At 40.7% G+C, this 27965-nt stretch overlaps 2 protein-coding genes across 2 annotated transcripts in view; one reads left to right on the top strand and one right to left on the bottom strand.

Annotated features, from left to right (window-relative positions):
- Positions 1–207: 207 nt before the first annotated feature.
- On the bottom strand, positions 208–6130 carry C1H9orf152 (chromosome 1 C9orf152 homolog). The gene is made up of 2 exons (XM_014873768.2): positions 5660–6130; positions 208–1027 (listed from the first exon to the last, which is right to left on the bottom strand). The coding sequence occupies exons 1-2, from the start codon at positions 5886–5888 to the stop codon at positions 456–458; spliced, it is 801 nt and encodes a 266-aa protein (XP_014729254.2). The 5' UTR covers positions 5889–6130; the 3' UTR covers positions 208–455.
- A 12648-nt stretch (positions 6131–18778) lies between these two features.
- The window catches only part of XYLB (xylulokinase), an 80225-nt gene continuing 71038 nt past the window's right edge, over positions 18779–27965 (top strand). Inside the window, exons 1-7 of the mRNA XM_014873705.2 lie at positions 18779–18938; positions 21520–21602; positions 22413–22482; positions 23893–23973; positions 25231–25317; positions 26462–26590; positions 27871–27936. Of these exons, the coding sequence (XP_014729191.2) occupies positions 18894–18938; positions 21520–21602; positions 22413–22482; positions 23893–23973; positions 25231–25317; positions 26462–26590; positions 27871–27936 (561 nt within the window). The 5' untranslated portion in view covers positions 18779–18893. The remainder of the gene's footprint in view (positions 18939–21519; positions 21603–22412; positions 22483–23892; positions 23974–25230; positions 25318–26461; positions 26591–27870; positions 27937–27965) is intronic.

Genomic DNA, 27965 nt, shown 5'->3' with positions numbered 1-27965 from the left:
GCCAGAAGTGGGTGATAAATAGATGCTGTTTGTGACATTGAAAAGCTCCTGCAAGAGAGAGTCTTCTTCCTCTAAAGATCTTGCAGAAGGGGAGAACTCATTAGTTTTCTAATGAAACACTGGGGATAGATGGGAACCAAATATATATTAGGATAAAATTTATGTATGAGAAAGGAATTATGTTTACTAAGTCTCATTACAACAATAGAAATGAGCAGATGTTTTATTAATTGATTAAAAAAATACATCATAAATTATCTTGAATATCTTGAAAGTGAATGATGAAATCATATGTTAAGAATTATAAAGGTATTAAAGATTATATAGTCAGAATCTTCTGTGGCTAATAAAAGTAGTAGACCTAAGCAGGTTGATCTGTGTAATTAGAAAGACTGCTTTGCTATTTTAAGTTTTAGTCAAGTTTTGGACTAAGTTTTAGGTATTACTGAATGTCCTCATTGTGAGACATATAACCCAAGCCTTCTTGCTGCTTCAGAAATTCTAGGTCCTTTCCTATTTGGGAAAGGGTAAAAGTTCAGTTTGTTGCAGGCTGGCATGCATTTTGTGGCAGAAATCTGCTGATGTGCCCAAAGTGCTGCAGTGGCTGATTTCAGAGGAGGCTTTTGGCAGGAGCTTGAAATGTTGCAGCCGTTGTCTTTGCTGAGGCTGTTGAGCACGCTGGAGCTTCCCAGTTGCCTGAGCTCAGAGAGTTCACCTGCTCCTTCATGTTCCTTGGTCTGTGGTGTGCCATTCCCCTTGGAAATCAGTCTCTGGTTGTCAAAACTCCATGGTGGGCTGTTGCACTGGGAAGGATTGCAGGAATCTCCTTGTCCAGGGGCCTGTCCTAGGCGGTGAGTTCCCAGGTGGATGCGCCACAGCAAGTCGTCTTCTGAGTCGCCACCGCTGATCGTCTCCAGTGTGACTTTTCTGACAGGGGCGTCTCCTCTATATGACTTTGATCTTTTAACTTTCTTATTAATTAGAACAGGGTTGATAATTGATTCTGGCAGAGCAGATTCATGTCCACCTGCAGGAGAAATGCATTTATACACGTTGCTATGGTGTCAAAAATCAAGGGTATGATTTCTACACCCTAAACCCATCTGAAAAGCTTTAACATGAATTTTAGCTATGCTCTTTCTTTCAGTGGCTGAGGGTAGTGCAAGTTCTTTTGATGCCAGGCTACAGAGTAGAACTACTTCATACTTGCTTTTGCAGTTCTGAGGTCATAAATGGTATCCTAGTTTTAGTCAAATGAAAATGGAAATTTATCAAGACAATATTGATCTAACTGGTACTCTAAGATTCATTAACAGCACAGATTGAGAATCGACTTTCAGTAATTAATTGCTTGTAAGCAAAACTTCTTAAGGTGAGTAGGGACTTGCTCAGTGTGTTGGCAAGTGCTGTAATTTGAAAGACAAAAATGTTCTGTTTGATACTGTTTGAAGTTTGTATCACAACTTAATAATATTGTGATTATTTCCAGATGAAATAAGTTATGAATGTCTTATTTTTTCTTAATGAGGGATCATTAACATTATAGCCTTGTATTTTAATATTTTACTACAATTTTACTATTCCAGTCAGTATAAATTGTGTAAATAGCTTATTACACTAGTGTTATCTGAATGATAACTTAGAGGAATCTGCTTCCTCTGTGAAAGGTATAGAGTATACAGTTGGAGAGATTCTGGTCTCCTTTTTAAAAATTCTTCTACCCCTGTAGGTTAATTTCTAAAGCTATAGCTATGAAAGTTACTGTTAAAAATGTTTAAGATATTAGGGTCAGAAATTCTAATGCTACTTCACTTGCATGTAGCAGTCACCAAATTGCTGGACATGACTGGTTTTCTGTGTCTTGAAAATGAACAGAAACTGATCTGTTACACTAAAGATAATCCATTGACACTAAGGAAATATACTTCAGTTGGTATAAATAAAGTTTAAGGTAGGAGTTGTGCAGAATGCTGGCCTTATTGCAGGGTTGACTTATAGTGTTGCAGTATAAGCTCTGAAACACATTAAAGGGAGAAAAGTAGACATAGAAGAGTGCTGATTATATTTTGAGTGTCTCTGAACAACCGTTTTAAAAGGATTGTAACCCTGAATTTGAAATGAAGCTAGTTTGAGTAGAATGCTGCCTGCACAGAAACCCAACAGCACAACCTCTGCTTCAAAGCTGCCTTTTGTGTCATCTTTACAAATAAGTGTCAGGAGATGTCAGACCCAGCTGATTTACTGGCAGTACAGGAACCTGAACAACATGGATTTTGCTAAGGGCTTTCACTGCTGCCTTTGGCTCCCACTGCTGAAACAACAACCCCAGCACAATACCACAGAACTTTTTCTGCTCCTTGGCCATGAAGGGTTGATCTGATAGGAGCTGTTTTGCAGTGTGGCTGGGAGGGAGAACCATGTCAGGCCACATGGGTTCTTGTGCCATGTTACCGAGAGAAAGGAGCCTGAGGCACGTGCAGAGCTTTGAGATACAGGTGTGTTTGTGCATCCATCTGTACAGCGAGGTGTGTTAACAGAATTTCTTAGGGTGACTCCACTCAGAGAGATAAGAACACAGTTCTCTACCATGCAACAGTAAGAATCGAAGTTTTGAGTGGACCTCATCCAAGAAATGAAGCTGAGCTTGGCTGGCTACAAGAAGGTCCACGTGCAAATCAGAGCCCTGTGTGTTCTGCAGAGCAGCACAGTGTAGCACCAAGCTGTGAAAATCAGGGCTTATTCTCTGTATGTGAGAGAAAAACCAAGAGAGAACAGAACTGAGAGACTGACTGAAGCAACTTTGCATGTTCTTGTGGTGTTATCTGTGCTTTTTGCTGTGCTGATGTTGATAGGCAACATCAGAACATCTAGAACCTTATGAACTGGTCATCAGAATAATTATGATCTGTCTTGAGCTGATCGGAAAGTTCAGAGTGACAAATCTAGTCCAATTTTAATAGTGTGCACTGGTTTTGAGTTCAAGGTTGATTTGATTCCTTGCTTGGCTACAGGTGCAGCACACAAAATTGAGCAATGACCTTGGTTAGAAATGCGATAGTCCTGAACCACTGGGTGCTGAATTAACACACCTCCAGCACTGTCCAAACTTCTCAAGAAAGCTGCAATTATACAGAACTCTCTGTTTAACTGTCTTTTTTTCCCCCTCCATGTAAATTGTGTATTATAGTTGTGTTGCAGAATTGTTTACCATCTGCCCATATGCTGTCATCATTAATAGATATTTTTAAGGTTCTGGAGTGGCAAAAGTTAATCTTATCTCAAGTTAGCTTGGGAAATACTTGGAAGAGATTTCTGCAGTCAGAGCCCCGGTATTTATTCTGTTGTGACTGCATGTGCTGAATACTCCCACTTAATTCCTAAAGTAAATACTGTTTTTCAGCTTCTTAGCCAATAAATAATGAATACACTGCTGTATTAGCCCCTATCTGGCGCCTTTCAAATCTTGTCATGGTCTTTGTTCTCAAATAATCAGGAGTGGGCAGAAGCATGAATGTAGCTGTGTGTATTGGGAAAGAAACAGAACAAAGCTGTCTTCAGGTGATTTCTTGGTTAGTAACCCCTCTGTCAAAAAAATAGAGAAGTTAGAGAGTCATAAGTTCTGTTTAAAGGTCCACATTTTCATGACTCCTGCAGACAGGAAGTGACATACAAAGGTAAAAATCCTGTGGAAGACTTGGGATTACCATTGTGGTGCAACAAACCTACAGTGCTCAGAATCCCTGTGGTTACATGGAAGGACAGCTTCTCTGCCAGGCAGGAGCAAAGCAGGGTTTTACTGATAAGAACAAAGACCTTGGGCAGGGACTTTTAGGATCACGAGGGACTGAAGGTGCTCTCCTTCTATCAGGGTTTGTGTCTGGCCTTTGAGGTTTGTGTGCATGGCTGGGGTTTGTGGTGGTGCTGTTGTTGTCACCCCTTTCCCGGCACAGCCATAATTTTACTCTCTAAATTTTACCTGGGATTCTGGGATAGTGTAGGGCAGTCCTGATATGGCAATGTTAATTTCTGCTCCATATATTCCTGAAAACTGATGCATGCAACAGGTGCAAAGTGCTGAGCCATGTAACAGGTTTTCCCACCTTCCACAGGAATGCAGAAGATAAACTTTTAGGACCTTGAGAACTCAGCATAACAAAAAATGTCCAAATTCTGACTGCTGCTAACAGTGACATGAATTCTTTCAACAGTTTGTTTGAAGATAGAAGTTCTGTGTAGCAGGTTATGTGGTTTTGTGAATGTTTTGGGGAATGTGCATGTGTATAAAAATATCTGTATGTGGATTTTTTAGCCCCAGAAACTGTGCAGTTTTACTTTCTTACATATTTTAATCTTCAAATGACCTTGCAAAAAATCTACTCTGATTACATTCATTATATCTGAAACTTCATTTGAATCAATCTGAATAAAGGCTTCTGCTCCCTTTCTTGGACTAACTTTTTTGCTAAAACTGATTAAATGGGCTGTTTTGTCCTCAAGTTAGCTGCTTTCTGATACCTGATAAAATAAGCTTGTATATATATATATATTTATTCCTCACAATTTTAATACTTTTAATATGAAAATTTCAAAACATTTGGATGAAAGAATATTGAATAAGCAAATCTGTTGCATAGTTCATAATTGCATGCTTTTTTCTGATTGTTTTGATCATGAAGTCTGACAGAGACAAATGCTAGAACTGCTGAAAAATGCAGAGAAAAATGTAAAGAATGAAATAACCTAAGTTCTACACTTGTTGAGCGAAATTATAATATGAGAGATGAATGAAGGATGGGTTTTATATTAAAATTAAATTCAGAAGACAACTTAATTAGTTGTCTCAGTATTCTCAATAACACTTTAACTTGGAAAGCTAATGTATCAGAATGGTATTGTCAGCAGTAGTCTAACTAAAAACTTCAGAATAATTATAAGTTTCTTATATAAAATCTGCTTGACATGGCAGGTACATGAGTGATACATATTCTTATTTTATAAGAATATAACATTTTATTTTTGTAAGAATATTACATATTCTTATTTGTTTTTCTATGTATGCACTTTCCAAGCAATATGCACTGAAAATACTTTCGAAACAGGACTTTTTATTTGAGGCTTGTATCTTGGTTACCCACTATGACTTTTAATTGAAGTTATTTTTCAACAAAACCCCAACTTGTACTAGTTATTTGGTACTTGCTGTTGCTTCCCATGGTCTTTCTTTACACAGATAGAGAAGAGAAAAAGAGAAAGATGGTCCAGAATTGCTAGTTTTCATGGAAGCATTCAAGAGAGCAGAAATATTACAGAATACGTTACACAAATACACTTATCATAGACATGAAGAGCATGGTTACTGTAAAAGTTACTATTTATGTTTAGAACTTTATTTCAATGATATAAAACCTGTAAAACCTTACCTTAGATATGTTCATCTGTTTCAAATACGTAATAATATTGCACTGACATGAAGCTTATTGATATAAATATAAAACAACATTTCAGCAAAACGAATAAAACCCCAAAATGACAGAAAAGGAATTTCCTTCTACCTCTATTGAAGCTGAACACAAAAAGAACAAACTAGGTGTTATTAAAGATTTAAAGAAATAACCTTTACATTACATATGCCTTTTTATTCCTACAAATATAAGCGTACCTGTTTTATATACAATAATGTGTGGTTGCAGTTTTTGCTTCTGTTTTATATGGTCATACTGCTCCTCAAGTACGCTTACATCCATCTTGGTGAGCTTCTTATCACCCTCTGAAACCTGTGGCTCTGAGCTATGAGTCACTGAAAAAATACCAGTCACGTATTTGCAAGCCTTCACCATCTGTTCCAACAAGGAAGAAAAAGTCAAGCAGAAGCAGGACATTTCCTTCATTGTGCTGGCAAAAAAAAAAAAAAAGAAGCAAGTCAAGTACAAAGCATCTGAACTCTTCCTAAGTGAAGGAATAACTTTCTTCCAAGCACGGAGCCTTGTGTCAGCAGTTGCCTGGTCTGCACTGAAGCTGTGGATGTCACTCAGGTTGTTTTCATGCCCGGTGCCCGGAGCTCCTGCATACAAGAGTTCACGATCAGGACTGCATAACTGGATTTAATGTTTACTTAAGGTTGTGAGCATGTGAACCTTTGCCAAAAAAAACAGTGAACTACAAAACCCTCGTTGAACACAGCCAAGTGCAGAAAAGGCTGGGTAGTACTGGTTTATGTAGCAATGCTAATTCTTAAAGGCCTGCTGTTGTGGAGGCATCCCCAAGCCAGGAGTTCCACCTGGGAAATATATTTCTTTTTTTCCTGTGTATTTTGTATCTTTCCCCCCCTCCACTCTCCCTTCCTTAATTTTCAGTTACATTCTTGCTGAGGCTTCTTGGGCAGTGGGATGGAAGGGGAGGATTTATTAAGCTTTCATACTTTTGTGCTTATTGTTGCCTCTCAAATAATATGTTAAAAGTATTCAGGCCTGGGTGCAGAGTCAAAAAAAAAAAAAACGGGCCTGCAACACTTGGAATTGGGAGGCTGGAGATAGGAACGCCTTACTCTGACTCATTCAGGACTTCTGCTGTTCTATAAAATGAAATAAACTAGAGAAATAATAATTTTGTTAATGAGAGCTTAGAAAACTCTTAAAATGCATAGTAAGGTAAGTTTTAAAACTTAATGTTGACAGTATTATCTCATAATGAGGCAAAAATTTGAGAAACATGTGGCTTTTGATCATATCAGGCAAAGTATAAAGCTTTGCCTAGGCTGTGAACTGCAACTTTTTGTCCCTGAAATAGGTCCATCAAAGGCCCAAGACAGTACTATGAAAATAAAAAAAGAGCAGTTAAACTGTATTTTTAATGCAATTGTGCATCTGCTCCTTTTCATGTAGTGACACATTTTTGGTAAGGCTTTAAAAGGACTATCTCAAATCTAACTAGAGTAAACAGTCAGGGGTATTTCCTAAGAACTACTTGGAATGCAAGACTGCGGTTTTGTAACTAAAATGTCATCCTCTACAGACAATTTACCTTTTGTGTGGCATAAACCAAGTAGAGAAATGAGGCTTGAAACTATCTCAAAACTAACTTGAGTAAACAGTCAGGGGGTGTTTCCTAAGAGCCACTTCGAATGCAAGACTCAGGTTTTTGTAAGTAAAATGTCATTCCTCTACAGACAATTTGCCTTTTGTGTGCCATTAATCAAGTAGAGAAATAAGGCTTGAAAGCCAAACTGTTGATGGGAGGGGCAGAGAATTGTCGGAATGGTTGGCTAATAAATGCAGGCTTATAAAGCAGCATTAATTTTTCCTAAAGTCAAGGAGGAAAGGCACTGGGCACAGCTCTGACACGTCCCTCGTGGCTGGGGCAGCGGAGGCACCAAGACAGCATCCTGTGCATCCCCCTGAGCCGGGATCACCCCGCAGCAACCCCGGGCACCCACCTGCACTCCACGGGATGGGCACAGCCTCCGGGGGATGCTCAGGGATGCAGGCGGCTGCTCCTGAGCTCCTTCCCGGGAACAAGGCGAGAGCCGCTGTCCTTGGGGCGAAGGGTCCGGAGCGGCCGGGGCGGGGCTGCGGGCACGGCAGTTCCGATGGAACTGTCCCTGTCACTGCCACTGCCACTGTCACAATGGACAGTGGGATGTCTGGCCGGAGGAAATAGCAGAGGGTTCCACGATGGTTTTTTTTTCCCGGTTTTGTGGGCTTCAAGTCCTGTGATACGCTTAGAACCGTGAATCTCCTGTGCTGGCTCAGTTGGGTCTGTGCAAACATCTCCAGATGTGGAATCCTCCATCAAGCACAACAGAAGTCACAGAATCACAGAGTATCCTGAGTTGTGAGGGACCCTCAAAATCTGAAGTGAATGGTCCATACAGGGATCAACCCCAAAACCTTGGTGCTATTAGCACCATGCTCTAACCCACTGAGTTAAAGTCCATGGAATTGTAGGGAAGATTAATGGTTTGAAGTTGCCTCGAGTGAAAGAAAATGGGAGTTTCTCTTAGAAATGGATACCACTCCTATCACTTTGACAATAGGCTTTTATTTATCCATTGGTCTCTTTTCAAGACACCTTGTGAGGAGATGTTTTATTTTTCTGGCTGAGAAAAGTTTGTGTCTAGAAGGGCATAAACCACAGCTGTTAGATTGGTAATAACCAGTCACTTATGAAAACTTGCACAGGTTTGTGGCATGAGAGAAGTTCATAGAATCATGGAATGTTAAGTGTTGAAAGGGACCTTAAAGACCATCTTGTCCCAACTCCCCCTGCCATGGGCTGGGACACTTCCCACTAGATGAGGTTGCTCAAGGAATTGTCCAACCTGGCCTTTAACACTGCCAGGGTTAAGGAATCCACAGCCTCCCTGGGCAACCTGTTCCCATTCTCACCACCCTAACAGTAAAGAATTTCTTCCTAATATTCAGCCTAAACTTCCCCTCTATCAATTTGTACCCATTACTTCTTGTCCTGTCACTACAAATCCTGATGAAGAGTCCCTCTCCAGCTTCCCTATAAGCTCCCTTCAGATACTGGAAGGTTGCAATGAGATCTCCACACAACCTTCTTTTCACCAGGCAAGCTGTTAAATCTCTATAAAAACCAGTTGTGCTGCTACAGTTACATCTGTGTAGCTGAAATGGTTACATTCCCTTTGTGCACACATGGTGAGGACAGAAAGATGTGTTACACTCTGGTAAGGAAGGTGTGTTGTTAGATGGTATCATCCAAGTTTTGTTTTCTGACAAAATACTGGGGGTAGTTGGAAAGAAACAGTATGTTATTATAAAATTTATATATGAGAAAAAGATGCCATTTACTAAGACCCATTGAACAACAACAGAAATGAGCAGAGACTATATTAGTTGATTTTAAAAGTTATAAAGATTTTGAAGATTATGTAGTCACAATCAGTACCTAATAAAAGTAGTAAATCCTCAACATCAAGCAGGTTGACCTGTATAATTAGGAAGACTACTTTGCTATTTTATGTTTTAGTCAAGCTTTTGACTAAGCTTTAGGTATTACTGAATATCTTCATTTTAAGACATATAAACCAAGCCTCTTTGCTGCTTCAGAAATTTTGGGCTCCTTCCTATTTGGGAGAAGGGTAAAATTCAGTTTGTTGCAGGCTGGCATGCATTTTGTTGCAGAAATCTGCTGATGTGCATGATGATTTCAGAAGAGGCTTTTGGCAGGAGCTTGAAATGTTGCAGCCGTTGTCTTTGCTGGGACTGTTGAGCACGCTGGAGCTTCCCAATTGCCTGAGCTCAGACAGTTCACCTGCTCCTTCCTGTTCCTTGGGTTGCATCATAAATGATTGACTGAACCAGGCTGAAATCCTGCAGATCTTGGGAATCCCCTTGGAAGTTCTGTGTCTGCAGGTGACAAGACTCTAGATGCACAGTGCAGAGTTCTGGGAAGGCTCAGCAGGCTCACATGTGTAAATCTGCTGTAGCTGACTTGTTAATAATTACTCCTGCCTTCCCAATATGCTTGTGTCTTACAGTTGTGTTACCGACCTCAGCTGCAGTGCTTTCCTGCCTTAGCCAGGGAGGGAACAGTAAACACAATACTCTGTCAGACACTGTGGATACTCTTGAAGTTGGCTTCTCTCTACCTCAGAAAAAGCATGTATCATGTTAGAATTGTTCTGATGCACTGTGGCTTTGTTAGATCTACCTTGATACTCAGCCTTCAGCCGTGACAAACACATGGTTCTGTCTAGCAAGCAGTGCCTCAATTGCCTTATTTGTCCAGTGTTCTGATCTGTTTTCACATGGAGTCTGCCTCTGGACCTTCAGGCAGTTGGTTTATACATTGGGACAGGATATTTAATTAACCTCATTACAATCTGAGCTGGCATTCAATACAAACATTATTAATGGTCATAAAAGTTGCCCAACCTTTTTAAAATTCCAGTCACACTGTTTGACTCTCTGACCTCCTGTGAAAGTGACTTGTGCAGCCTGCCTGTGTGTGGCAGGAGGAATTACTGGGATAACATCCTTAAACCTGAAACACAGGCTCTGCCTTCAGAGATGTGAGCTTCGCTTCTCATTAGAAGAGCATTTAACACGTAATGAGTTTGTATCTGATCAGAAATTATTATTAATTGTTTGTGCTCTGCCATTCCCTCTGGATCACAGAAAACCCATCACATGCAGTCACATGAATGGTTTATACAAGTCATTCCCCTCCCAAGCAGTTGCAGGGGTAAGCATCAGAACCACAAACCAGGAAAAGGAGCCAGATGGCCAGTGAAACAAAGGGAATGAGTCCAGGTGGTACAGCAGAGTGGAGGAACTGCGAACAGGATTAGCTCAGCCAATCCCATATACATTGCACTTTGTTTGCTTTTCAGGGAAAACTTGTGAACAGTCATCATAGAATTGTTAAAGCTGGGAGAAACCTTTGAGATCAGCAAGTCAAGCCAGCACCACCACGTTCACCATTAAACCATACTCTCAGGTGCCATTCCCCAAGTGCTTTTTGAATACTTCTGGGGATGGTGACTCCACCACTTCCCTGGGCAGCCTGTTTCCATGCTTTATAACCCTTTCCATGAAAAATTGTCCCTAAAATCCAATCTGAACCTCTCCTGGTGCAATGTGAGGCCATTTCCTCTCATCCTGCCACTTGTTCCCAGGAGAAAAGACCGACCCCCACCTCACTATGACCTCCTGTCAGGGGTTGTAGGGAAGGAGAATGTTCCTCCTGAGTCTCTTTTTCTCCAGACTCAGCCACCACAGCTCCATCAGCTGCTCCTCATCAGATTTGCGCTTCAGGCCCATTCCCAGCTCTTCTCTGGACACGCTCCAGCAATGTCTTTCTTGTCATGACAGGCCCAAAACTGCACACAGGATTTGAGATGTGATTGAATCCGTTTCTGGAGGCGTGTATGGGTTTGTGTATGTGTGTTTGTGCAGGTTCACTTTGCCATCAAGGCATATCTCTGTCTCTATATATATACACAAACACACACATATATATATACATGTGTGGGTATTTTTTGTGAATAATTTGCAACCAGGATATGGTTAATCAAATGAATTCCAGCTCTAATCTGCATGACATCAGAAAGTACATGAGGTTAATTGTGATGTGTAGTGAGCTGATGTAGCTAATCCTTATTATGCCACTGGGATAGACTTGAAAACAGATCACCCCCAGGTTCTGTTCTTACAAGACAGTGGAACAACTTCCTTTTAGGTATTGCCTGCTTAGGTATTACTAATAAATAAAAATAAATTCCTATCGTCACACATGCATGCCATGTGATCTCTTTTCAAATCAGTCAATCAATCTTTAAATTGAGTTACCTGGAGCTCCGGAGCCCTGTACACTTTCCCAGCACGCAGCAGGTGGCACTATTGGAGTGGAGTGACTGTCTCTGCCTGAAATGTTAGAGATCTCCATTTAGGTTGCTCTAGGTTGCTGAGGAGTATAAGCAGCCAAGGCATTTTCTAGCACTGCCATTATAGGTTCTGAAAATTTATTGTCATGATTAGTTTTGTGTCAAAAGTTGTTCTTTTTTTAATTGAACAAATTCCTGATCAAAACATCATCTGAGTGGTTTTCACTTGATTATCCACTGAAGTACCCTATTTCCCTTAAGTCTTTTCTTCCATCACAATGGAACCAATTCTTCATTTCCTCGAGGCAAAAAAAATTGAGACTACTTCATTGTCCAAAAGCTGTGGCTTTTAGAACCTGAAGTAGATGTTTACTGCACTTGACCTTGGTTGCAAAATCTAATTTAAAAAGATGCAACTAATTTTATCTCGTACTAATTAATTTGTGTGTAGTAAATTAGTTTTTTATTAAAAATTGTTTGAGGACCTTTTAGGAATAATTGTTGATTTAAAGATAATTAAAAATGCTCATAATGGTTAACTGACTGAATGCACTTCCTGTAACACTGGGTTTTACTGCACACCTGAGACCAGAGGTATATTATTCATGGTATTCGTGTGCTGAATTATAGACTTGCTCAGCACTGTTCATGGAGGTTAAAAAGACAGAATGCAAATGTCTGTAGATTTTAACTGGCACCGAGAAGGAAAATCAACGTTACTGGATAATCCCCTTTCTCTAGCTTTCTATAGTGCTTTTTAAATTTTTATTTAAGTGCAGTCTTGAAGTGGAAGAAAGTGACTATTTTATTGTTAGAAAATGTAATAACCCAAAAGAAGATGAAAACAAGGTGGCTGCTATTATTTGGATTCCAGACAGTATTAGTAGAATCAATAGTAACTGTTTACTTTTTAGTGAGATTTTTGATAAGAGCACACACATTTCTATTGTTTGAAAGCACAACCTTAAAGCATGCCCTGTTACAGCGTGTTGTGAGTAGAGCACAGGATTTTCTGATGGTGCAAGATTATTTCTGGTGCTCTCTTCGTGTCCTTGCTAATGGGGTGAAGGATCCTATGATGGAAGTTTTCAAAATGATCTTGAGATGTTTCCTCTGATCTTATCTTTCCTGTGCTTTCAGACCTAAAGGTTCAAATATGTCAAAGGAAGGGACCAGCTGCCCTTCAGGTCCCTCTGAAGGTTTGGGGAGCTTGGGTTGCATGTAGTCAATCTTCACATTTCCTTGACAGGATTCTAAATACTCATTTTATTCCTTGTGCCTTTAGGTAAATATAATGAGTTAGTGTGTGTGTATAGGTAGGCGTATACCAAATATCTTTGGTCATGCCCTCTGCCTGGGTGTCTCTAAAGGCTTAAATCAAGCACACCAAGTTAGCACTGAGGTTTTCATACCAAATATTTTGTGCTTTACATGCTTTTGCCAAAAAGGTTGGAGCAGCTGATCACTGAGGTCCCTTCCAACATGGTATCCTGTGACTCTATCATTTAGTGCTCCTTCATCTGGCTTTGCAGGTGTCAGGAGTTTGGTGCTATCCGGTCTCCTAGGCAGAAACACATTCTTTTTTGTTTTTTTTTTTCTTTTTGTGGATGGTAAATGTGGTCAAACAGAAGTAACTATTCCTGCATGTCAAATTCAGTTGTGCTGTTCGTGAGGAGTTAAATGCAGCAGATGTTCTGTATGTGTTTTTTGTGCCTGACATAAGCAGCATTTAAAAACCTCTGTTCTTCTGTCTTGATTTGTTGAGGATTAAATAATTCCTTTGGAGTGTTAGTTGCTACAAAAAGTAAAATCAAATGCTGAAATGTACTTTGTTAGAAGGCTGCTCCCTCTGTTGGTTGCCTCATTGATAGGACTGGAATCTCTCCTAGACAAACAATCAGCCTCCAAAACCCAGGGTCAGGAACTGTTAATTTTACAGCTCTGCTATCCTTGCCCACCAAGAACTTCTGGAATTCCCTTCTAGAAGTGACAATGTGCAGAGGCAAGTCTAAGAGGAAACTGAACATATTTACCAGTTAGAGATTTTAAACAAATGAACTTTTGACATCTTCCCTCATAGTTCCCCTGGCCTCCTTCTCTTCTATAACAACTACTTTTCTGACTGTTTCCTATCCATGGAGTTATGAAGGCTACAGTTCTGGGAGGTGACAACACCCTGTGGTTATTTGTTCTCCCAGGAACATAATAGGCGTATAGGAATTCTGTGAGACTTTCAAGCAGGATCTAAAACAGATTGTATAAGCTATATAACTTTTCTGCCTTGATTTTTCCACCTAAAAACTACAGGATTTTGACTCACTCTTGATTGCAAGAAGATTTTTGGTCCTTGCAGGATGGTGCTGAAAAGAGCAAGGTTTGTCCCTTATTAATTTCTAATTCAGGCATTGTTTGAGTAGGAATGAGTTTATCTTTGATTGCTTTTAATCAGTAGGATGTACTTATCTGTAAGTGAAGTTTGATAAGATTCAAGTACAGCATGAAAGAACTGGTTAATCTGTTGTTAATGAAAAGTTTTATCTGGATGACACCATCTTACTTCTGAGATATTTGCTTTTGAGCACTAGAACACAAACCACTTTGGTATTCATCTTCAAGAAACTCTGCTGGGTGCATAAGCTAACTTTAATAAGCCGTGCAAATGGCTGTAGTTAGGATAGTCCTCCAAAGAGGATGGTTAAGTATTGTTACTATTGTGAGAATGAACGTGAACTTGAAGTCTGTGCAGAGGAGGAAAGTATCTTAAAATAATTTGTTATTCAGAAGCATTCTTTACTTTGCTTCCATGCAGAAATCTCATGAGGACTTTGTACTGCACTTCATAATCACTGGTAGCCTAATTGAGTCAAGGAAATTACATCTGTAAAACTAGAGTATATAAAAGCAGATACAATTCCACAGTGCCGGATTCAGTACCCACTGAAGTCAAAACATCTTCTGCTGAATTCAATAGAAGTGAAATTGGAGGATTTTATGTACATGATCAAATAAAAGCTGCAAATTTGCCAATACCCATGAAACTGATGGTATTGTCGAGATTGTGTAGTTGAGCCATCTTTAAGTTCTTTTCTTGTACCCATTATTTGTATGCCTGTGTGTGCTTTTATGTGGAATCCTGCATCAATTCCTGATGAGTTCTCTCTAAAGGGCCTTAACTGGTTAATGCAGTACCACACCTGGCATATTGAATATGCACATGTCAAAAAATTAAATCAGCCAGTAAGTTTGTGGAGTAATTACTATACTTAAATCATCTACATTTTTAGTCTCTATGCAACAACTGTGCTCCGGGCTTCCTCTTGTGAAACTCCTTCACAGGGATTTTGCTGGATCTTTGTACATGCCTCCATAGAATCACAGAGAGGGTCAGGCTGGAAGGCATCACAGTGGGTGGTTTGGGCCAACATCCCTGGCCAAGGGTTGTCTTAGGGCACATTGCACAGAATTGTGTTCAGATGGTCCTGGAATGTCTCCAGTGAGGGAGACTCCAAAGCTACACAACCACTCTGGGCAGCCTGCACAGCAGCAAAGCCCTTTCTCACATTCAGGTGTTCATAGTCAGTAAAAAAACCAGCCGACTCAGTCCATTGTTTTTAAACATCAAGCTCTGATTCTTACAGAGTGAACAAATGAGACTTTCCACTCCATCTGGAGGTATGGACAAATATAATGGTTACCTACCACAAGATCATGTGCAAAAATAACTTCAACAGATAAGCGCACATTTAAGGAAAGAAAAACACTTTTGGTGTTATCTCAATAAAAAGAACAGAAACTTCATATTTTAATTTATGGTACTGTGGTATTTTATATTCTCAGTACCTGGTTAAACATTGCTGGAGATTTTATGATAAGAGTACTTGCAATGCCAAGTAGAAAGGGAATGACCTTTTGAACATTGCCATTGTTCAGGTATTGTTCTAGCAGGTAGGTCTAGTGCTCAGGCTGAGACTATTTCTTTTTTTAAAGTGATGTGTTAATGTGTTACTGTTGTGTTACTTGGAGCTTAACATTGTAAACATCTCCCACCTCATGAGCAGCAGTGCCCGTGACTGGGGTTACTTGGCAAAAAGGCTGGCTTGCATCTCACCCAGGTACTGTTTAATGTTTCTGAGGCTAATTAAAGAGCCACAAGATTTCTTATTGGGAAGAGGATAATTATGCCGGCAGACTTAACAATGCCTGTGCTAACATGGGCTGCTGTGGTTATTGCATGTTCATAATTTAAGTCTCTATTTGCAGTGACTCTTACCTGTCCCATTACTTCTGCTGGGCCTACCTATGCTATTCCACCAATATGGAATACCTGTTTGGGGCTTAGAAACACTTGGCAGCCCTGCTACTTAAAATAACTAGTTAGCTGCCCAAATTCTACTTCTGGGAGCAGGAGGATTGTTAGCTTTGTAGTTGCCCATGGGCTTCCTGTGAAAGTGTGAGTCCTTCCACATCCCATTAAATTATGTAGCTGGTAAAAATCAGGTTAGCTGGACTGCTGTCAATACAGTCACCCTAATTTATAGCACAGGTCTGGTCTATCTGCTCTCTAGCTTGACATGTCTCAGATGATGTGATGATAATGAAGCCTCGAATTTAGGCTATCACTGTTTTCGAAGGAGTTCCCCTGTGCAAAGCTGAAGAGTGCAGTTAAATCTAAGTCCATATCAGAGAGCAGCTGAGATCAGAGGCAGGTTTTGATACTGGAAGGAAGAATAAAAAGTGAAAAATCTCAGTATGTAGGAATGTGGAATACAGTTAATTTATGTTTTGCAATGAATTGATAGAAATGTGCAGTTGCAGTTAACTTGACAGTGGGGTAAGAAAAAATAGCTTTAATTGACGTCCTAGTTGTAACTTATCTAAACAGCCAGGGGCCTAGGAAAGCATGGAAGTGTTGCTTCTCCATCAGGTCAGAAACTGGTTAATAGGAAAAGGGGAACAAACTTGCTTTTCCCTTTACTCTGCTCCATGTGTCTTGAGTGATTAATCTGTGCTTTGCCTCAAGCTGTTAATCTGCAGTGGTGACATTTCAATTATAAACGGCATTTTGTCCATCCCCTCTGGAAATTTGGGATTTGTCAGTGCTAAAACATCACTAGTACATGAATGCAACTTCACTGATAAATGCACAGCTAAACATTCTTTGCTTTCAGGAAACATTTTTGGAGGCTATGGCAGTATCTGTAAGCATGAATTTGAGTCCAGAAAGAACAGCAGCAATGCACATTTTCCAGACTCAAACAATAAATTTGAGACAATGCTGCCTTGATGAAAAGATGGGCAACAGAGGGACTGGGCAAGGCACTGATCCTCCAAGCTTCCTTACTTTCTTTTGAGAAACATGAGCAGTGTAAATAGCAACAGTGGATTTTCCTCCTGACTTGTCTTGGACCCTTGTTCCTAATTAAGGAGATTGATAATAAAAGGCAGGTTATTCCGGCTCCAGCTTTTCTGTGCTGTTTAAGTCAAGCAATTTCTTGTTTTTTGAGAGTATTCTGACCTGATTGCTGAAGAATATAACTGATTCTTACATCCTCACAAGATTGCTCTTTTTATTTATAAACCGTGGTTCCCTTTCTATTAGCCAATACCTACTTTAAAAGAATTAAAATCCACTACTTTCTCGTTTTCAGAAGTCATTCCTCGTTCTTACATTCAGACTTGCAGACTTCAGTTTCTTTTCGCTTTTCCAAATCTTTTGAAAATTGCAACACTTCAAGCCTCAGCCTTTGAATGTTATTGTTTACAGGGACTATGCAGCCAATGAAAGGGCTGAGCAAACCTCTCCTCTCTGGCTCACCAGCCACATTCTGCATTAATAAAAAACCCAGCCCCTGTGTGTTATTTGATCCTTTGTTTTCTGGTATAAATTACACCGAGGAAACAGTTCTTGGTAACATTTCAGAAACATTATTTCCTTCACGGCCTCTGGTTAAGTGAGACCTTTGTTCAGGGCAGGTTCATCCAGCATGAGCTCTTCATAGGCAAGCAAATTCCACCACTACATGCTGGCCATTGTTCTAAAGGTTGTTTTTCACAACAATAACTAGAAATATTGAAAGTTTAAACCTGTGGGTGTTAGGGCTTTGAGAAATCACTGGATATATTTTTAAATGTTCAGTCTATGACAAAATTTCATAATATTTTATAATCAGAATCACAGAATGTTCTGAGTTGGAAGAGACCCACATGGATCATCCAGTCCTACTCTTAAGTGAATGGCCCATACAGGGATCAAGGCCACAACCTTGGCATTATTAGCACCATGCTCTGACCAACTGAGCTATCTCAAATTAAGTGTTTGTACTGTAAAAATAGTTTAAGATCCTGGGCATGCAAAACCTATTTGACTTCATTAAGGCTCTGCTGAGATACTTTCTTGATTGCAGAATGGAAGTGTATTTTAGATGAGTCTTCTTTTGATTAAGGAATACCACTTTGCTTGTCACATGCTATGGCAGATAATGCAAAAAGTGAAAAAAGGCAAACTAGAAAACAATACTTCAGCCAAAGTAACAATACTGTGTTTTTTTAATGGAATATTTTTAATAGTGTGTTTGTGCTGATTAGAGTATGATACCACAACAGGGCTGTGGGATATTAATCGCAGTAATGGGATATTAAAATTTAATTAATGCCTTGGGACTGTGGCTTGATGTTGCTGGTTTTGATTTGGTTCTGGTTCCTGGATGGTTCCTGCATGGCAGCTCTGGTGTTCTCTCGCTGGCCTGGGTGCTGTTGCTGGGGATCCCTGTGTATGGGTGCTTATCCATGCTCACCCTGGCACAGCGTGACCCACCATCCCATCGTCTTGATCCCAAGCCCCTGAAGATTTGAACAAGGGTTTGTGTCAAACTTTGCAGGTGTTATTTTTTTAGTTGCTAACCAGTAAATGTAGCTGGACAGTTATGATTAAACAACTGCATTGTGAATTCTGTATGCTTGGCTAATCTGTTGTTTTAAGGAAAAGGGAAGACAGTCCCAAGATGAATGGGCTGGACAAGAGCCACCAAGAGTGAATTCAGCAGAACTGAGCAGCAATTGAGGGAAAAGTGATTACAGAAGTGGGTAATCGCGACCATCAACTCATGGACCGCCTACTCAAAACGGACCCCAGGCTCAAATGCAGGGACAAGTCACGTAATTTGTAACCAAGAAAAGCTGACGCCTTTGTTAAAATGTATACGCAGTGTAAAGTGCACCAGGCTTTTGTGGGTTACCACCCAGCTCTGTTCTTTGCGCGGACTGGGATGAAGGCTCAGCATCACCTGGCCCCGCTGCGTGAATGGGGGAACGGGACAATCCCAGCGCAGCATCGCCCCACCACGGCCTGGGTCCAGCACCGCATCACCCCCCGAGCTGTCCCCGGCCCCTCCGTGCGAGGCATGGAGGGTTCGCCCCTCTCCCTGAGCACTCATTAACGCTGGGCCGGGCCGGCGGCTCCTGCCCGGGGAGGCCGGGCCAGCAGAGCCACCCCCTTCCCGGTGCCTGCCCCGGCTCCCGGCTGAGGGCCGTGCCGTGCCGTGCCATGGCCGCTCCCTGCTACCTGGGCTGGGATTTCAGCACGCAGCAGGTACCGCGCCGCCTCTCCCGCCCCTCCCTTCCCCTCCTCTCCCCTCCTGTCCCCCGGCCGGGCGGCGGGGCCGGGGCCGCTCCGGGCGCTGCGCTGCCCGGGACGGCTCCGAGCCGGGGCCCGGCAGAAGGGGAGCTGCCCCGGCGGGATGAGCTCGGCGCTCCCCGCCGCCACCGCGGCTGCCGAGCAAGATCGGGGCCAGGCCTTCCTTCTGCTGGCCGCTTCCGTCCCCTCCCCGCTCCTTCCTCCCCGCTCTCCGCCGTGCGGGGCTGCTCGCTGGCCCCGGCACTGGGGGAGCGGGGCGGTGCTCCCTGCCCGGGGCTCGCACCCGCTGCAGCTCAGCACGGCTGATGCCAAACTATTCACGGAATCTCACAATCCTTGGTTGCCCAGAGAGGTTGTGGAGTCTCTGTCACTGGAGATAATCAGTAGATGTCTGCACTGAATCATGTGCCGTGTGCTTAGGGACGAGCCTAGTAAAGCAGGCAGGTTGGACCGGATGATCCGCTATGGTCCCTCCAGCCTGAGCGATTCTGTGAGACTGCGGAAGGGACCTCTGGAGATCATCCAGTTCAAACCTCCTGCCAAGGCAGGGTCACCTGGAGCAGGTGACACAGGAATATGTTCAGGGGGGTTTGGAATGTCTCCAGAGAGAGAGAGAGAGATTCCACGTCCTCCCTTGGGCATCCTGTTCCAGCGTTCTGCCGCAGTCAATGTAACAAAGTTCTTCCTCATTTTGAAGTGGAACTTCCTGTGTTTTTGCTTATGGCCGTAATAATTCTGAGCAGTTTGTGTGTTTTAAGATGTCCATGGCCTGCACACGGTGCACGTACATGGTTGTTCACACATACCCTTCACCTTCATCCCTTTCTGTTTGCCCCACCTGAAGCAGTGGGTTGTATGTCCGAATGTATCCTGCTTCCCTATCCTGCTAGGGATGGGCTAAATCCTGGAGAGCAGTGTGGGAGAATGGATTGTAAGAGAATAGAGATAGCACTGCAGGCAATCTCGCCCCTGATGAATAACTGCTGTACTAATTACCCAAGAGTGGAAACAGCCTTGCCCTTAATGAGTCACAGCTATGCCCAATAAGGATGGGTATGATAAAAGAGTGAGTTAGGCAGTTGGAGTTTGCTGTCCATGCTGTGAGGAGGAAGACTTTACATGATATGTAAAGGCTAGGAAGCAGCTGGCTGGTTGAAGGAGAGAAGTCAGTGTTGTGTTGTGCTGCTCCTGGGAAGTTTACAGAGAGAAGGTATGAAAGTTTTACTGTAGGATAAAAAGAGGACTGATGCTTGTGTCAGTTGTGAGTCTATCATCAGTGGGTGCCCTGTGTGAGGAAGGAGCACTGGCAACAGAAGAATCCTGTGGCCCTTCTCTATATGTATCAAGACCCTGCTGCTCTAGGAGCTGGGATTTGCACCCAAACCCAGCTTCCCTTGTGTGAATTAAGACTTCTGGATGCTCAGTTTTCTGCTTGAAATTGTGATTTGTTGGCAGAGCTGGGTACTGCTGCACTGCAAATAGAAACTCTGCCCAAGTTGTGCAGAGGCCTGAATATGTTAAAAATAGGTGTTTGAGCATAAATCACCATTATGGTTGTGCTGAAGTTTGGGAGCTTGAAAAGACACATCCAGGTTAGGTTGATCAAGTGATTTTACAGGGACATGCTGCAAGCAGAGAGCCAATTAGGCTGCAGTGGGTCAGAGCCATTTTTAAGCTAGTGCAAGTTGGTAATGAGTTGTGCCAGGGCATAGATAATGGCTCTACACTGCTATGGTAAAAATGGGGATGGCCTTGTTATTTGAATGCAGCTCCTTGAGATGATAGTCTTTGTAGATTTTTTTTTTTAATCAGTTACTTTAGCAGCAGTTTGCACTCTCCCCCTGGTTGAAAAAGGCACGGAATGTGAACTTCTTCTTGCTTTTCTTCTCAGCTGTTGCTGTCTTTCTTCAGAACTAGGTGAACTTAAGTGAAGATAGATGAGGAAAGGTTGTGGTACCTTTCTAATTTGTGCTTACAATAAGGCTCTGCTTTATGGAGCTGGGGATGTTGCTTTCTGTTGCAGTAGCTCAAAATACACCTATGTAGTTTTCTGAGCTTTGCCAAATGGGCAGAGTTTGATTTGCTCACCATCTGGGAGCAGGAAAGGTGTTCGAGGTACCCTAAAGGGTCTGTAAGGCTCATGGGTAAGAGGAGGCAAAAAAGAGAAGGTGTATGACATCTTTAAGATACTATGTTCTTTGGAGGAATTGGAAAAGCTGGCTGCAGTGATGCAAGCTATGAACCTGGTAATAATGTATTTGCTGTTCTTTAGTACATGCCTGTAGCCCGATCTTGTGCATTACAGGAGAAAGAAAATATAAATAAACCCGCATGTTGCTGAATAGATGGCATGCTGGAAATTCACATAATAACTTGTTTAGTGTAAAATTATGCCATACTTTCAGTGAGTTGTATGGATTAGGGTGGTTTTTTTTTTTTTTAATTCTGTCTGTGGGAAGTAAATGATTATAAATGAGTCATCACTGCCATTCAATTATTGCTAGATTCTGTTAACTTCCTGTTTTATATCTTCTAGTTGAAAGTCATTGCTATTGATGAACAACTGAGGGTCATTTATGAGGATAATGTTCATTTTGATAAGGACCTTCCGGAATTTAAGTAAGACTTTTTATATCTTATATTATACTTGGATAATATAATTTAAAGCTTTGGAGATTGGGATGAGGGGACTGTTGCCCTATTTGGTCTCACTGATATATATGGAGATGTAGAAAAAGTCATGCCATGTTCATGTTTCCCTCTCTGCAAGGGTAGTGTATGCTCTTCCTTCCTTGCATGTGACTATAACAAGAGCTCCCAACAGGAAATAAATTAGGAAAATATACCCCAAAGTATTGTGCATAAATAAGCCATTCTTTTTATTTTGGAACTTCAGCTTTGTGGCCATGACTGGGTGGGATGCTCTCAGAACAGCATGTAGATTGCATGAAGGGAAGGCATTTGGAGATAAATTCAGTTTGAAGATGTAGGATGACAGTATTTGCTTACTTAAACAATAGACTAGAATTGACAAATGTCGTCCTCCAGTCACAAGTTTCAATAAAATATATTTATTTACTTGATGGTTTAACTACAAAAATTAAACCTCATTTTTGAGGTTCAAGTCACTAATTGTGACAGAAATAACTGAATTACATGGAGCCAATGAGCAATATCAGCAATGGATTCTATAACAGATCTTACTTCAGGATCAGGACCTTTCCTTGAAAATCACTTACTTTGCAATTGGGTCAAACATGTCACCTCCTAGGAGCTGGCTTTTCCTTTTCATGTTTCAAACACTGATCCTTGCTCTTAACTTAAAAGCATTGCAAATGCTTTTTGGTCATTAATAAACTTGAAGAACTCTGCTTGGCAGAGAAAAAAAATTGCTGAATTTACTGAGATAAAAATCCTGTTTTTCTTTAGGACTCAAGGTGGAGTCTATATTCACAGTGACAGACTGACAGTCACTTCACCAGTGCTTATGTGGGTCAAGGTATGAACAAAACTTCATATGGATCAACTTTTTCCTTGCTGTTACAGAAATAAAAGTTTATAGTGAGAAATAGTGAAACCCATCACTCAAATCGATAGAGTGCTTTTGCTTACATTCTGTTTCTTTGAAGTCTTATTCTGTGTCTTTGGTATGCAAATAGTAATGCTATCAACAAACACAGTAGAAATTGCTAACATTTCGATAGGTTTTTTGTTTGTTTCTTCACTCTCTACTATTACAGCATTCTATGTATGAGAAATTCCTTCCTGACTTTCTTAATTTGAAAAAAAGACTCTTTTTCTCTCTCACATACAAATGGGGCAGCTGTCACTTTGCCTTGTTTAAATCCGTTTTTGTAGCACCCAGGTTGTTTAAACTATTTTGCTTAAGAATAAGCTTTGCTTGCCAATTGGTGTTGCAACTGGTGAGTGGTGAAAGGGCAATTTATTCACTGGTTCCCAGTAACTTTGACTGATTATTTTGAAGTATAACATTTTTTCTATTTTAAAATAAGGCCTGTCTTACTTCTGTGCAGATTCTGCAACACTTACTATGGTACTATGTAAATTTGTCTTACTAGAGGGATTTGGATAGTTAAAATATTTGAAAGGTCACAGAACCCCCAGTTGGTAATCCACAGCAGCTGACAAAGGTTTGGTAAATTTGCTTGCAGTTGGTTTTTTGAATCAAAATGAAGAGGAACTGCTGTAATTATTAAATTAATTATATGATGATATAGGTATATATGATGTTTCTTTGGATGTCTTGCAGTGGTCCATTTTTCAAGAGAGTCTGGGAAATGCTGATCTAAATTAAACTATTTAAAGATAGATTCATTTTTGGTTTTAAACTTCAGGAGAATATGTCAAGAATAAAATTTACCCAGGTTACCAAAACCACTACAGTGCTTGAAATGCTAAAATCACTTGAGTTATCCTTCTGTTGAAGAATCTGTCAATTTATTGACACTGAGGGCACTGGAATTGAGGTTACCCAATGTCTTGTAGGATGAGTGCTGGATGTACCTATTAAGATTTCATAGATTTTTCAAAAGTAAGAACAGAAAAAGATAATCTTGCTTTGTGTCTAGCACTCTAAAGGTGCTTTTTAAATGAATTGGAATTCTTTAATTTTTGCCTCTTATTTAGGATTCAAAGAACAGATCTTTGTGATTCAGCTTTAAAGATCTTATTTTTCCACTGTGTGACTCAAATTTTCTTTTATGGACTCTCACTTAATAAATTAATTTATGCAGATTTTTGAGACGTCCATAGTCATTAGCTAATTTTTCATTATCTGCCAATGAACTCTTATCAGTGATGACATGAATTTACTGTTTAATTCCAGATTGTGAGTATGCATAATTTGATAGCTCGTTACCATCATTCCTGATTCTGTTTGTTGTTGTAGGCTCTGGATATGATCTTGGAAAAGATGAAGTCTTCAGGCTTTAACTTCTCTCAAGTCAGAGCTTTGTCTGGTGCTGGCCAGGTTGGTTTATACAGAAAAGTTCAATTTTACTGTATTTCTTTGATAGTATATAAGGTAGAGTGATAAATTTAAACACTTGTATGGCAGAAGAGTGTAATGGCATAAAATAAGATCTAAAGTTCTACGTAAGCATCCACAGATGCCCCTCAGGGGAATAGGACGCTGGAAGCACACAACAGTCACTAGAAGATAGTGGGAGTGGAGGATGAGGTTTGCAGTGCAATTGTTTAGATCAGTGCAGAACTGCTTGGCTTCACACTGTTTTAATTCTTTGTTCATTTTGAATTTCAGCTGATCCAGGTGCTTGTGGAAAATGGGGTAGAAAAAACAGCGAGGAGAACAGTTTGCTAAAAGCACAGTAACACCCCCTGAGCAGTTTTTTGTTGTCTGGGACACAGATCAGCACAGAAACAATGAAACCCAAATGATGCCAAAATTACAAAAATGCTGCTGTGATTTAGCCTGTAGTGCATAATGCCTTTTTTTTTTTTTTTTTTTGAGATTTATAACACCCACCCTGACATTTAGTCAGTTAGCCAGTCCTCTCCTAGTACTTCAATGAATCAACAGAAGCTTTTATAACTTGCACGGATGATATTCAGGGTGAGGACAGCACCTAAGCAGTAGCTAATTTTGACGTGTGAGGTTTAGGTTATTCATCTTGATGTATCTGGGACTAATTAATCAAAACCCTTGCTTTTATCTCCATGTTTCATTGATTGCAGTTGAAAATCTGAACAAAGTGTCTGAAAATCAGAGCTGGTAGCAAGGCTCTGTTATGAATTCTTCAGTGGAGCACAGGTTGGGGACTGCCAAGTAACCCCACCTTACTCAAGTGGAAAAAAGGAGTGCATTTCCAGACTGCCCATATTCCCTTTATTTTGTCCCCTTCCAGCAAGGGGGAGCAGGGTTGTAACTGATGGAACAAGGGGCTTTGCTGAAATAGCACAGAAATAAATCTTGACTGTGGAGCCCTGGTTATAGCTCAAAGAACCCTCAAATAATTATCTAATGCCATTAGCAGTACAATAATTGTTCCCACTAGAAAATTCTGTATTCAAAATAGTGTTCTGGTTTAGTGTCTGGTCTGCTCAGTGTTACAGAAGAGTTTTTAATGAGACCCTTGATTTGAGATGGGCCATTTTTTGGTCCTAGATTGGAGAAAATTCTCTTGCTCCTTAGAGTTTAAGATCAGGATATATATTACTTTGAAATTTGGAAGGGCATCTCCAGCTCCTGTTTCTGTATTTCCTACAGCAACATGGGAGTGTGTACTGGAAAAAAGGAAGCATCCAGATTTTAAAGAATGCATCATCTGAACTGCCTTTACATCAATCACTAAAGGTAAGGTGCACAAAATCTCTGAAGGGAGGGCTACACTGTCCTTTTTCTGATCCTTACACTTTGCTTTTCTTCCTCTTGTTTGGCTGGGCTGCAAACCCCTGCAGCATAAATGAAGTGTGGTAGTTATTCCTTCAGTTGCAGGGCTTTTGGCATTTCATTTTCTCCTGAATGATAGTATGTTCTACTTTAAAAGCTTACAGGTGCTAGTGGGTGTCCCAGAATCTTTCTGTATCAGACTAACAGCCTCTTTGTTCTTCTAGAAAATGTAATATTTTTGTAAACAACCTGTAAGTATTTTACATTTTTAATATATTTATATTAACAAAAAAAAATTGGGGTGAAGAAGACCACTGTACCTGAGTTTCCTTGCAGGATGTGCAAGTGATTTAATAAGAAAATAAATATATTTAAAAAAGACCAGTTTACTCTTACCTCTGAAAGGACATAAGTGTAATGTTGTGTGGACTTAAAATCCTAACCAAGTTCCTTGTTGAACCTCAACATTTTGTACATGTGTGATTGGTGAGCTTTGAACAAAGACTTGACAAGCTTTTATTTAAAAAGAAAAATTGAGAGGACTCCACTTTCCTCTGGAAGACCCTTCTCTCTTTACTCTAGGGTCAGAAAGGACAGATATATGTTGAAAGGGAGGCTTTAGTGTAACTGATGTGTTAAATCATTTGTTTTGTAACTCTCATCTGTTCAAAACTCATGGAAATGGCACTAAAATTCTGGAATGAATGCATATTAAGCCTCAGTTGTATTTCCACGTGGTTATGCCATGCATTAAAGAGAAATATATTGGCAGAGCTGTGGGAAGATAATCTGATGGTTTGCAGAGGAGTTCTGAAAGGGGCTGGGGTTTTGGCTACCAGAAGGTGGACTGAGATATCATGCTGCAGGGTCTATGAAGTGGCAGCAGAAAAAGAATGTTGCTTCCCTCTGATGCAAAGTTTGGGTTGAACTTTTCATCACTGGCCAACGTTTTACCCAATATCTGTTTCCTGTAATTGCTGAGAGAAGGGCAGAAGGCACAGCAGAAAACTGAGCTGTGGGCTGATATGTATGGCTGCTGTATTTTTATTACTCTAGCAGGGAGTTCTCAGAGATCAGGCTTCCTAATCAAGGATGTTCTTCATGACAGGGCTGTTTTTCAGTCAGTGACAGTCCCATCTGGATGGATTCCAGCACAACCTCCCAGTGCAGAGAGCTGGAGAAAGCCATGGGGGGAGCCCAGCACCTGGCAAGGGTCACTGGCTCTCGAGCCTATGAGGTAAGGGATGCATGGGGAGAAAGAATTGTTTCTGTCACAGGATTCTGCTGGGAATTGTCAACACAGGGAGCTGCAGCAGGCAACCATCAGCCATTGACTGTGAAAGACAGAGCTTTTGAAGAAACTCCAACTGTACTGTGCTTTGCATTAGTCTCAAGGAGAAAGATATGGGAATTTTACAGTGAAATGAACAAAATGTTGGAAATTTTGCTGCAGAAGGCAGTTGGAGTGAGCATTTGGTCAGTGGTCACCAAATACAGTGTTTGGTGGCCATGCTTGAAGTCTCAGGGCCTGGTTTTTCCCTGGGAGCATCTTGTGTAGCTATTTCCATCCCACATTTCTATTGGCATGGAAACCCAGTTTGTGATACAGGTTTATTTAGGGTAAATCCATCCATTTATTTGTGGATCATGCTCTAGGTTACTTCTGCAAGTAAAAGATTGACCTTTTAATTTTCCCTGGAGGCTAACAAGCAGCTATTGACCTAAGAACTGTTTCAGAAGTATGGGACACTGTCAGAGGTACATTGTCACTTGTCTCCTTTTGCTGACTTTTCCTTCCTTGTAACTGTGACAATGAGTTATGGAGTGGGAGCAGGGCTGCCCTCCAGGCATCTCAGCACCTGGCTACTCATACTCTTGGTTGAATAAAAATAAGGCTTTAACCTCCCAAACTGATATTTCTGTTTCTGATTCATCATGCTAAGTTTATAGCTGATGTTGAAATCAGACTTTATGTACCACTAACAGTTTATTTTTTACTTGTTAAATGTTAAGGTTTCAGTGCTAGAAGGTTTTTTTTATTATTTGACATAATAAATGGATGAAAAAATACTCTTACAGCAGTTTTTAGCCTGTGCTGGAGTTTCTGCTTTGAGTATGAAACTTCCTGCTTTAATTTCAATTCACCTGCCTCACAGGCAGGTACATAGATTGTATAGCTTAAACCTTTTCAAGGATTTGAAGGCAGCATTTGAATTGTGCTGGTTCCTGTGTAGAGAATAAGTGTGATTCATTCCATTGAACTGTCATTTCTGAAATGTAAATTATGGATAGTAATGCTTTTCCACATGCCTTTTTTCAAAAGGTGAACAAAATTCTCATAATGAGACTATGTGTTATACCCTGTTTAGTGCAGATTGCCTGCTGTGCACTGACTTTCATCATGCATCAGGCAAATTAAATATCCAAAGTGCAATGTTCTGAACTCATCACACAGAGTTAATGATTATTGACTCCATTTAGGGTTTGTGTTTTTAAGCATTTGCATTTCTTTTCCAGCGTTTTACAGGAAACCAGATAGCAAAGATTTACAGCCAGAATCCCGAGGTCTACAAGCAAACTGAGGTTGGCTTAACTTCAATTCTTTTTTGAAA

The sequence above is a fragment of the Sturnus vulgaris genome, chromosome 1, assembly GCF_052056855.1.
Source record: "Sturnus vulgaris isolate bStuVul1 chromosome 1, bStuVul1.hap1, whole genome shotgun sequence".
Taxonomy (NCBI): domain Eukaryota; kingdom Metazoa; phylum Chordata; class Aves; order Passeriformes; family Sturnidae; genus Sturnus; species Sturnus vulgaris.
Note: the sequence above shows the minus strand (reverse complement) of the source record. Positions and strands in the feature narration are given on the sequence as shown.